The 11823-nt window shown below is 55.0% G+C and overlaps 1 protein-coding gene across 1 annotated transcript; it reads right to left on the reverse strand.

Moving 5' to 3' along the window:
* Positions 1–1367: 1367 nt before the first annotated feature.
* Positions 1368–11135, reverse strand: BARX1 (BARX homeobox 1). The gene is made up of 4 exons (XM_060238290.1): positions 10909–11135; positions 4678–4966; positions 3854–3938; positions 1368–1541 (listed from the first exon to the last, which is right to left on the reverse strand). Exons 1-4 carry the CDS (start codon positions 11114–11116, stop codon positions 1377–1379), a joined length of 747 nt encoding a protein of 248 aa, XP_060094273.1. The 5' UTR covers positions 11117–11135; the 3' UTR covers positions 1368–1376.
* Positions 11136–11823: the final 688 nt, after the last annotated feature.

The following is an 11823-nucleotide window of genomic DNA, read 5'->3' on the forward strand; positions in this document are numbered from 1 at the left end:
CGCCATCTTGGCCTGCCTCTAGAGAGGGGGTATACAAAGACCATCAATAAATAAACTCAGTCTAACCTATCTCACGGGGTACTTTAGTTTGGGACAAAGGAAAGGGTGGGATAAAGATGTAATAAAATAAACAGGCCTTGCTAGGTCCAGCGAAAACTATCCAGCAAAAATCCTCTAAATATGTGCAGCCGATCACCGATCCTTAAAACAGGCCTTAGATTTGCATTATTCCGGTCAAGCGCAAAGATCGCTTTTATTGCTCAAATCTCCAAACACATAAGGCAGGTACCAATCATAACCAGGTCTGCTCAGAAGCAAGTCCCGTTTTATTTAACGGGCCTTACTCTCGGGGAAAGTGTTTTAGAATCACAGCCTCCGCTGGCTTCAAGAGATGGGCCTTCCAACTAGCACTAAGAGGTGCGCTCCCAAGCAATGCTGAGGACCTTGGACTGACCCCCCATTGACTTCAGTGCAAGAGATTTAAACAAACCTTTTGAAGCTGCGGTCCGATGTACCTTGACCCCAGAGGAACTAATGGTTCAGGCGGTCTTTCTGTTCAGCAGCCCTCTAGGTTTGAGCTACAATTCCCCAACGGGACGCGGGGCTTCTGTTGCATGCTGCCTCCGTGCCACCAACCCCTGCCAAGTCAATTCATCGTTGATTTTGCCTGGACCTTGCTTGCTCAGATGTTTGGGGGGCAAGGCTCCAACCCACACTAACCCAGGGGTTTCTTCTGGTGCAGTGCGTTAGCACTGGCCAAGGATGGTGCTGAGGAAGTGGACACATTACACTGCTCGGGCCAGTCATTCATAAAATACTTTATTGAAATAAAATCAATATTTCCATGTTAATAAAAATTGATTGTAAAATGCACTGTTCGACTAACTTGGGGTAACCCAGGAGTTCAGACCGGGGGGGGACCCAGCTCTGCCTTACCGGGACCACCTCCCCCCTCCCCCTTCGCGGCCACCCAGAGAGACGACACGTTTTCCTTAGGCAAGTACAAAGAGAGGAGGGCGGGATCGCAAAGGCAAAGGAATCAACGGGGAAAAGTCCACTAACCATTTCGTCACCCATCTTCCGCTTTCAGCTTGGCGGCTTCTTGCAAAGAAAAGCACGTGCAGGGCCTGGCTGGCAGAGAGTCCACCTGCTCCTCTTGAGCAGAGGCGATCCACGGGGGGGGGGGGACCCGCGAAGGCCTCCGGGAGGTCTAGCAGCTTCGCCAGGCCAGAGGTCAGTCCCTCCGGGATTCTTCCGGCGTCCCCAATCCATCCCCGAGCGCGGAAAAGGCACTCGGGACGCAGGCGGCGCCTTGGGAGTCGGGTCAGTCTTTGGGTTGGAGAGCAGGACGCCTGGAGGCCCCCGGCGGCGCTGGGCTATTCCTCCTGGCTGACCTGGCTGGGGGGACTGAGGCTTTCCGCTTGTTTGTCTGCTTCCTTGGCTCGCTCTTGCTCCGTCAGCTGCTCACTGGTGGGGATGGAGTTTTTCTTCGGGCGCCCTTTGGGCTTTGTGGGAGACTCCAGCCCTCCGCCTTGCAGGACCTGCGAAAACCCAAAGGCCTCAGTGGTCGGGGGCGGGGGGAGAGATGCTGGGCGAAGGAAGCCAGCTGGCGAAAGGGCAGGCTCACAGGCATCCACTTGAGAGAGAGAAAATGACCCTCCGGAAGACCTCCGTGGCCCCGGAGCTCAGCGCCAAGGAAAACCCCTGGCAGCTGCTGCTCTACCACCCCCAGCCCTCCCTCCGCCCTGCCCTGCCCTGCCGCCTGGGCCAAGAGGCACCTTGTTACGGCAAGGCTCCTTGGGCCTGGAGCAGCAGAAATTCGAGGCAACTCCTTCTCCCGCCTGGTGCGGGGAAGGGGGAAGCCTGACCTAGTGGGCTTGGCCCGAGAGGCTGCAGGTCAAGGTCCCGCCGGGAAAATCACCATGAAAGGGCGACGCCGTTCAGGTCGGTGCCCCAGGAGTCCTGCGCCAAAGAGCTCTGCCCTCTCGGAGAGTCCTCGGGAAAGGAACCGCTCCACTGGGAGCATCTCCTCCGAACCAAGCAAAAGGACTCTGGCTTGTGGGGTGTGCCGATTAAGTGGGCATCGTTGGGGAGCCTCGGGTTCAGTTCGGTCCGGCGGAAGGCTGCCCTTCTGCAACGATCCCGACTGGAAGATCTAGCTGGGCAGTCGCGTTGGTCTGAAGCAAGAGAACAGCGTTTGAGCCCAGTGGCACCTTTGAGACCTACAAAAGTTTGTTGAAGGGGGTGAGCTTTCATAGGCGCGTCTGAAAAAGTGTGGGTGCACACGGAAGCTTATTCCTTGGATAAACTTTTGTTGGTCTTCAAGGTGCCACTGGACTCAAAAGCTGTTCTGATCCTAGAGAGAGTTCCACTTTCCCATCGACTTCAATGTGTGACTGTTAGGGCTGACAGCTCTGTAAGTCCACAGCCAGTTGGTATCAGTAACTGGCCGGTGTCTGTCTCCCTACCACGGAAAACGGAAGCCCTTGCAGCGGAAAACCTCCTAAAAGGATGGCGTCATAAAGACGCAGATTATATTAAAGGTAATCGCCTCACCGACTTCAATGGAGTTTATTTCCACATGATTCTGATTCAAATAATGCCGTAAAAGGGTTAGGTACATGACCTGCCATGCTTTAAATGGGAGTCGGTCTTATTGCACTGAGCAGGATTCGCTTCCAGATCACTATGGAGAGGATCGGGCTGCATCCAGTCATACGACAGGACACTCCTAAGAAGAGTTAAGCCCCGCGAAATCCACTGACTTCAACAGCGGGGTAACTCCTTGTAGGTTGCGCTGGGAACTGACCTCTAAGGAAAGCACTGCCAAATAACGACACTAAAGATGACGTCGTCTGCCAGCTAGTGGAATGCAGCTAGCACCCTTGACAGAATATCTAAGGGGAGTGCTTGAGAATATTGAGGGCACATTCTCCAATTTGGGGCATTTTACTGGCACTCTAATGAGTCTAAACAATCGACGCCTCTTGGGCCTTAGCAAGTTAGAAACACTTCAGTAATTGCCCCGTTTTAAACCCGTGATTAATGAAAGAATGAATCACCCGATACCTTTAGAGGGCAGGCCTGCTAGTCTGTAGTCGAACAGCTCGATTGGAGCCCAGTAGCGTCCCAGTGAGACCCCAGAGAGACCAACCAGAGTTTCAGGGCAGAAGCTTCCTACTCCTATCTATGGAAGGGAGTTTTGGCTCTGGGAAGCTGACACCCGGGAAATCTTGGGAGGCTGCGATCACAAGCACGAAATAATGCATTTTCCAGCTGGATTTTACTGTGTGAACTGGCAGGATCCAGTTGGAAAGTGGATTGAAGGTGCATTATTTAGTGTGTGTGATCTCAGCCTGGGTCTCTAAGGTGTTGCTGGAGTCGAATCTAGCCAGCCACCCCGACAAGACTTATCCGGAGTTCTGATTCCGAAAGTGGAGAAGATTGTTCTCCCTTGCCAAGAGGCTGTTTCGTCCAATAGCCCTCAGCTGGGGAAAGGCTGGCCCGGAAAATGCCGGCGCTGAAGTCCTCCTAAGCCTGCTGATGGGAACATTTGTCATGCTGCTTTCAGCAGGGGCAGGGGGTGTTTCTTATCTCGGAATGACGACCCCGCCAGTCCTAGAGAGGCAGGAAAAGAATGGGTTTCTGCTCCGCCTATGCCTGCATCGGAGGGGCGTGTTCTTACTGGAATGCGGAGCTCTTGCTTCCAGATGTTTTGGACCAGAGAGGTTCTGCCCTACTGAAAAGGAGGGAGTGGAATGAGTCAAACAACCTATGGCACTGGAGGAACTTTTGGCTGCTTAATTTAAAAAGATGGATAAAAACAGAAATTCCGTATTTTAAATACACTTACTATTTTCTTCCACTTCATTCGTCTATTTTGATACCAGGTTTTCACCTGCAGTTGACTCAGTCCCAGGGACTCCGCCAGGTCTATTCTGCAGGGAAGAGAAGGCGTGTGTTGATTGCCCAGTTCCTCTCCCCGTTTCTTCCCCATCCTTTTTACTGCTGTAACGATGTCTGCCTGCCTCTGTCTCTCTTGGTGGCAGGCAGGCTCCAATGTACAAAATGGAGAAGGATTCTTTAGTAGCCAAGCAAGGTTATGGGAACAGAAGGCACAAGAAGCCGCTTCCTCAAATCGACACACACACACACATACCCCTTCATAGCTGAGTACTAATACTGTGCTTAGATGGGAAAGAAAAGGTGAAATTCTATCCGTTGCTCGTCTGCGTACCAAAGCAAAACAATCAATCCCCGCCCCCGATTCTAACACACAAGAGGAAGCTGGTGTTTTTCTCCACCCAGGTGCTCTTCCCAGAAGAACGCGTGAAACAGCCCCCCCCCCATCTCCATCAGTAAAGGGAGACCACTGTGATGGATTTGTAGTTTGGATGCTCGAGGTAGGGGACCAGAGAGTGGTCTGAGCTGGCGGCTTCCTCCAGTGGGGTGACCCTTGGCCTTGGCCGGCTGCCCTTTCCCGAAAAGGAGGGGGAAGATGACCCCAGGAGGAGGCAGGGAAGAAGAGACCAAGAGCGGGGCTCCCGAGCTGGCATCCCCCAGGCCCTCTCCCCTCTCCCCTCCTACAGCCTCGGGTGCCCGCTGGGAATCTAGAAGGTTGGGGGGGGGGGCGTTAATTCCCAAGGGTTGCAGCCGCCAGCCCGACTGGGGACCCACCTGTCGGGCGTCGAGAGGTATTTCTGCTTCTCGAAGCGTTTCTCCAGCCCCATCAGCTGCAGCTCGGTGAAGACGGTGCGGCTCCGACGGCCTTTCTTGGCTTTGCCGCCGGCTTCGGGGCCTCCCTGCTCCAGCTTCCCGCGGAGGTGCAGCTCCAGCGGCAGGTGAGGGGGCCCGGAGGCGCCTTGGAGCCCGGAGCCCGCGGCCAGCAGCGCCGAGCTCAGGTCGGAGCAGCTCAGCGGAGCCAGCGGAAACTTGAAGACGGCCGCCTGCTCGGCCTTCAGCACGGCTGTAGGGAGAGAAGGAGGAGCACAGCCTGAGCGCCAGAGTCAGCCGGGCGCACTTCGCGCCTCCAAGCCCCCCGCAACCCTTCCCAGAGCTTCCAAGGATCGGACCCGGCACCTCCACAACGACAAGGTCACAGGACTGAGGGAAGCCGAAGCTCCTCAGGGGGGCCTAGCGGTTAGAGTGCGGAGGCGGTCGGGGAGACCCATGGCCACTCTCCCAGAAGCTGCCTGGCTGGGTGCTCCTTGGGCTGTCGATCCCTCAAATTCACCCCTCAGGGTTGTTGCGAGGTTCAGATGAGGCGAGGAAGAGCAATGTCGGCCTCCCTGAGCTCCCAGGAGAGAGGGAGTCCTGAAAACGTACCGGACAGTTCGCCTTGAAGCGCAGGGCCTATCCAAAGCCTTCCCTCTTCGCACAGCTCGGATATCTCTAAGCACTGCAGAAGCGGCTCCCACCCCTTCACTCAAGGCCCTCGCTAATTCCAGGGGCCTTCCCTGCCTTCCAAGAGTAGGCTGCAGTTAAAAAGGTAAAGGTAGTCCCCTGTGTAAGTACCAGTCGTTTCCGACTCTGGGGTGACGTGGCATCACGACGTTTTCACGGCAGATTTTTTTTTTTACGGGGTGGTTTGCCATTGCCTTCCCCAGCCATCTACACTCACCTCCCCCGCCCCCCCCCCAGCAAGCTGGGTACTCATTTTACCGACCTCGGAATGCCGAGTCAACCTTGAGCCAGCTACCTGAACCCAGCTTCCGCCGGGATCGAACTCAGGTGATGAGCAGAGTTTAGGACTGCAGTACTGCAACTTTACCATTCTGCGTCAAGGGGCTCTATAGGCTGCAGTTAGTTCTGCTTAAATCAACGGGGCTTACTTCCGAGTAAATGCAGAGGAGTGAAAGCTGCATAAAGGGCGTGAGCCTCTTGGTCGAGTCCTAAGATCCATCGAAGAAGCCAGTAGAATAATTCTCTATTGCGGCCAAATCTTTGCCCGGAAGTAATCCCCGGGGGTGGGACATTCTCAGTGGTGAGACGTTCAAACTAGTCCCCTGTGCATTTGCTTGAGGTACCCGCTAATGAACTTACTGGGGTTTACGTTAGAGGGACCATCGGCTTCCATTGTGTGGGAAGAGCAATCTTATGCAGGTCTACTCAGAATCCTGCTTAGGTCTATTCGATGAGGCTTACTCCCAGGAAAGTGTTCTTAGAATGTAGAATGTGAAAAGGGCGATGGCTTCTGATGGTTTAAGGCAGGGAAATGGATTGGGGGGGGGGGGGGGGGGGTTGGAACCGAATCGCTTTCCCAAGTTCTCCTTCCCAGCCATTCTGTCCGTATCCAAAAGAACTAGCCGCGATCCCGCACAGTGACTCTCTTTCCAGTCAAATCATGAGCATTCGTTCACTTCAAAGAGGCTGGCCCTGACGTTGGCAACCTAGAAAGCACCGAAGCATAGGCCACAGGGCGAATCTTCCGATGATCATAACGAAGGAGGACTGGACCCTGCTTCGGATTGCAAATAAATCCCGCTCGATGTCGATGAATTTTAGGACTCGACCCAGAGGACTTCCTCCGAAAGTTGTATGATGTTTGCTCAAAGGTGGTACGACCGTATTTCGAAGCGCTTCTTTTCTCTGGGATTGCTTGTGACCCTGCCATTTCGTGTTATTTTTCTCCAAAAGCAGGAAACCAACGATCTCTTACTGCTGCTAAGCCAGTAGAATAATTCGTTCCGTATATTATAATGCAGTCACCTCCAATACTGTGTGCTTATTAAAATACTGGAAGCACCGATGGGCGACTGAATAATCGCTGTCGACTCCCTCAACACTTATTTTCAAGTAACTCGACCTATTCCAGCAATTTTTGTATGGACTTTGCAGCCACTAGAAAACAGCTCAAAACTTCATATTTGGTATTTTTGGGAACGCATTGTTCACTGAAAAAGCGTCTCAGATTTTCCACTAGAATAAATAATAGATGAAAGGAACCGTGTTCTCTTCTGACTTAGAGCCCTGGGACTGGGATTTTAAAGTGAATTTAAATTTACACCCTACCAGATCGCAATTGGCGAGATATGTATTAGTTACGCAGAGAACCAGCATAACAGGCTCATTCTAAAACCAACATCTGACCCGCATTCAAGAAGTAGACAACATCCTTGTTCCAATAAACAAACATTTTGGGCCATGGCGTGATTTTTTTAAAAAAAAAGAAAGAAAGAAAAAGGCCACGATCCAGTGAAAGTAAAGGGGTGTAGAACCCCTTTGGTTGAAACTTGAAAGATTTGGGCGGGGGGGGGGGGACGATTAGCCAGCCGATCATATGCGAGCCAGCTTATAAATACGTCCGATCTTGTTCCATGGAGTTTACTCCTAAGTAATTCGTATAAGAGTCTTGTCTTAAACTCTCCTAATTATCGACAGGGCGGACGGCACTGCAGAGCCCACTATGCCAGCACGTTTCCACAGGCGCGCCCGCACACACCTCTAGGATCCCTTTCCCTGGGCGCTGGGGGATGCTTGCGCAGAAGCCAGTCCCACTGAGTCCAGCGTTTGAAGGGTAAACTTAAGTCCCAGTCCACCTCCCGGGAATCCCTTCTTGTTGCAGCCGGGTAAGAAGTCATGTTTGCCTTTTAATCTCGCCCAGGAAATGCTGGAGGAAGGCGAGTCACATCTAGGCAGCCTTGGAAGCAGGAACATGTAGCTCTCCTCTCCGGGCAGTGGGGAGACGGTGGAGGCCCTCAGCGGTCAACGCCTCCTTGCGACAAAAATGCTAATTAAAAAACACATTGCTTATTACATCTCCCCTGTTCCTCAGAAGGGTTTTGTTTTTGTTTTGCTCCCACCCTCCTATTTATGGGTTGCATCTTGATTTTAGCGGTGCTAATCCAGGCAAATCTCTCTCACACACACGCACACACACACATTTCCTCGGCCTCAGGTCCCACTGATTTCGAAAGACTAATGCCGGATAAATCGCAGTACCAGGAGCCCATTTGTTTCAGCGGCAATTCTTCCAAGCACGTTGACCTGCGAGGGAAGGGGGCATAAATTACCACAGGAAACTTGTTCCAGCCTTAAGAAAACACGTTCAGAGCGTGTACCAGCAGCGTGTCTGAGTGCGCATCCCGGGGAGGCAGCCAGCGGCAAAATCAGTTCCCCAGAAGAAGTTGACATCTGAAATCCCCATTCAGTATTTCTCTCCCCCTTCGATCCAGAGAATTAGTGAGTTCCCACTAGAAAGGCTAATCATGTGAATCTCCCAAACGGAGAAGTCCGGCTAATTTCTCGAAAGACTCCTTCCAGCCGGTTTTACATTTGATCACAGACCCTGGTGGCATCCGGATCTTCCGTTGCACAGCGATAAATAAAACTTCTCGCAGTGCGGTATTTTCCTATACTCTAGGGCTATGTTATCAAGATCTTTCCATAACCATGCCCGACCTCCGGAGGCCCACGCCAGTTGGGAGATAGCCGCTTCTAAGCGCCACAAAACGCAGCATACCAAGGAGGCACAGGGAGGCAAGTGGTGCAACGCCAGTTAACGAAGAGGGCTGTTTTTGTGCGGAGGAAGAGAAACGGCTCCTGCCTGAAGAGAACACACAGGGGGGAAAGGGCGACCAGTGCAGGATCAGGATCCGACCCCTCCCTCCCCCTCTCCCTGAGACTGACAGGCTGCAAAGATCTGGCACAAAAATTTACATAAACTTCTGGCAATGAAGCTGATTTACAGTAACCATATTTCGAAAGTCCATTTCCGGTGATGTTTTCTCCCTTTTATCATTTGAAATATAGCCCAGCTACAACCTGGTTTTAAGCCGCTTTGTCTACGGGTCACAGCTCTTCTTTTCACAAATCCCTGGGGGTCACAAAATGCAGCCGATGTCTCCGGAGAAATCGCAGGGCTGCGCTGTTTATTTATCCACGCGAAACCAGCACTGAAAACAAAGCGGGCGCTGGAAGGAAAGATTTCCTGCGCCCAGGGCTTTGAAGCGGGGCGAGTTGCTTCGACCTCCTCTGGCCGGGGAGGGCACCGCGTTCAGCCAGGAGACCTCGAGCGTTTACACCTAGCAGGGCCTTGCCAGATGGGACCGCTTCGCCTGCGCAGAAACGTTTGCCCCTCCAACCAACCCACGTTTCATAGCGGAGGAGGCAGTTTCTAGCCTCCCTGAATAGGAAGCCCAAATCTGCGCCTTGAGGACAATATAAGAGCCCCCCGCTCCTTTGGTCTTCTCGCAGGGGCGCCGTTTGGAGGGAGGCAGGGAGGAGAGGGTGGGGAGAGCCCCGAGGGTCCACCGCAAGCAGCCAAGGCCTGCTCTGGGCGGCTGACAAGCGGAAGTGGCGAGAAGGCCGGGAGTGTGATGTGGTTGCTCAGGAGCGCTCCGAGCAGCCGGGAAAGGTGCTCCTGAGGGCATGTGGGCGGATGGCTGAGTGGCCCGGGACACGCAAATCCTGCGGGCGAATCCCGGCAGCAGCCGGGATCTTTTGGGCTTCCGGGAGGAAGAGGTCCAAGAGGCACGATCTGGGGATCATTGCTGGAGGGCAAGCCAGGAGACTCCGCCCCTCTTCCAGGCCCCACTTTCTTGCCCCGGCCGGGCCTCGCGCCTTTCCCTGCCAGCTGCTCTTTTGCAATGCGGGTTTTTTTAAAAAAATAAAAAATTATAATAATATTAAAGTATCAATCGCATGTATCAATCAGCAAGTAATCTCCCAACTGAACCCATCCCCAAACCGAATGCGTTCTTTCAGGCGTCTTTTACAACAGAGTCGGGTTTAGAGATAACCGGCCAAGCTAGGGATGAAGGCCTCACCGCACTAGGGGCGTCTCAATAAGAAGGCCATTAAATCGCCCCCCCCCCCACCACCACCAAAAAAAAAGCTTCGGATCGTCGCTGCAGCCAAGCTAAGGCGGTGTGCTCCGGTAGGCAGCCGAAAGAGGGTCGAAGAAGGGCCTCTTCCTCTGCGGACAATCCTCTGGTTTTTCGACCACGCGGGGCCTCTTTATATTTCTGGGGACTCGGGGAAGATGTTTTCCATCCATAAAACGGGTGCTGCAGGCGAGCCCCTCTCTCTCTATGCGCGGGGGCCGGAGCCTTTCTCAGGCAGCGCAGCAGCCTTCTCCTGCGCCTTGAGTCCCGCTGAGTCTATTGCCTCCGCCAACGCGTTTGGTTTCTTTGATGCCTGCGGGACCAAATGTTTGGTTGGCTGCCTGCTTCGGATTCAAGGAGCGGCGGGTCGGGTTGTTTATTGACTTTGAAAAGACCCTGGAATCCCCCCCCCCCCCAAAAAAAAAGCCCTTCCCTGTTTCTCCAGCGGTTGATTCTAGCAGATCCACCTTGACTTGAGCGGGCCTATTTCCAAACTATATTGTTTTCGTAGGAGAAGGGAGTCGAACGGGTTCGTTGTCGAAGTCCAAAGGAACGGCGGTTCCTTTTCGCCCATATGGACCACCCCGCGACTGCAATCTTAGTCCCATGAAGTCAGGAGGGACATCTCTCGGAGTCCTTCCCGGCGGTCAAATAAAGGGAAATAGGTCTCCGCAGGCCTCTGAGATGGCCTTTCTTGTTTCTTAGGATCGCAACCGGAGCCAACCCGAAGCCCTTCTGCTAAGTGGGATCAAGATGGGTGTCACCGAAAGGCTTCCTCCAGTTCGGCGTCCCTTGAATCCCCGCAAGGCCGGGTCTCCATTCGCCCTAAGGGCAGGCTGACCTAACGGGCAATTTCCTGGACATCCAGCCAACTGGGGATCAATTTCTCTCTCCCTCTCCCGGGGATCAATTCAGCCTGGGTTGCCAGGGAGCCCCCAAGTGGCTGGGAAACCCCGGGACAGGAACTGCCCAGGCAATTGGGGGGCGATTTGCAAGCAGACAAAGGGGAAGCGGCGCTTCAAGCGATCGCAGCCCTCCCCCCTTGCTCCGGCTCCCGCGAGGGGGCGGCCCAGAGAAGGCTTACCTAAGGGGCTGTGGTAGGGCCGAGCCGAGAGGAGCGCCTTCACGCCGAACTTGAGGAGCTCCCCGGCGGGCGCCGAGCCTTTGGCGTCCGGGTGATCAGTCAGGATCTCCTCGATCATAAAGCTCCGGTAGCGATGCGATCGGTGGTCGACGAAGGCTTCGGCGGGGAAGTAGCGAGTGGGGCCGCCCAGCTCCAAGGGGTGCTGCATCCTGCCGGGCAGCCGGAGAGCGCCCAGCCCAGTCCGCCAGCCTCACAGCAGCAGCCCCTCGCCTGGCGCTTCGGCCCTGGCAGGGAGAGGCCTCGGCCAGGCGGCCGCCATCGTCCTCGGGGGCGGGGAAAGGGGGGGTCCGATCTCGCCGCTTATCCCGCCGGCCGCTCTCGCCCACGCCCGCTGGCGATCTCCCGGCCCAGTGAGGCCAGCCCGCCAGCCCCCGGGGGCTCGAAGGCGCGGCCTCGCCAGAGGAGCCTTGGCGGCTGCTGCTGCTGCCGCCGCCGCTGCTTTCTCCGCCCCGCCGCCGTGCCGCGCACCACCCAGCCTATTATAGGGCTGGGGCTGGTCCGAGCTCCGGGGGCTTGAGATGCCGGCGGGAGGGAGGGAGGGGGGAGGAGAGCGGCGAGAGAGGGGGAGGGGCGGAGGGCCTGCCGGGGACGGCTGCAGACGCTCCCCTGCGCCGGCCCATTCCCTCCCCCGCCACCCGCCTTATGGTCTTCGGGGAGGGGGAGGACCGACAGCTCTCCAGTCCACCCTGGCGCGAAGGTGGTGGTGGGGGGGGGGGGTCACTGTCACACCTCGGGACTACCACTTAACGACTTCAGGGAACACGCTTCAGCGGGTCTACTCATTCCATTCAATGGACTTTAGCCGATGGGGCTCCCTCCCGGGAAAGCGTTTTCGAGACTGTAGCCCGGGGGAGC

The sequence above is a fragment of the Heteronotia binoei genome, chromosome 5, assembly GCF_032191835.1.
Source record: "Heteronotia binoei isolate CCM8104 ecotype False Entrance Well chromosome 5, APGP_CSIRO_Hbin_v1, whole genome shotgun sequence".
Classification (NCBI taxonomy): Eukaryota; Metazoa; Chordata; class Lepidosauria; order Squamata; family Gekkonidae; genus Heteronotia; species Heteronotia binoei.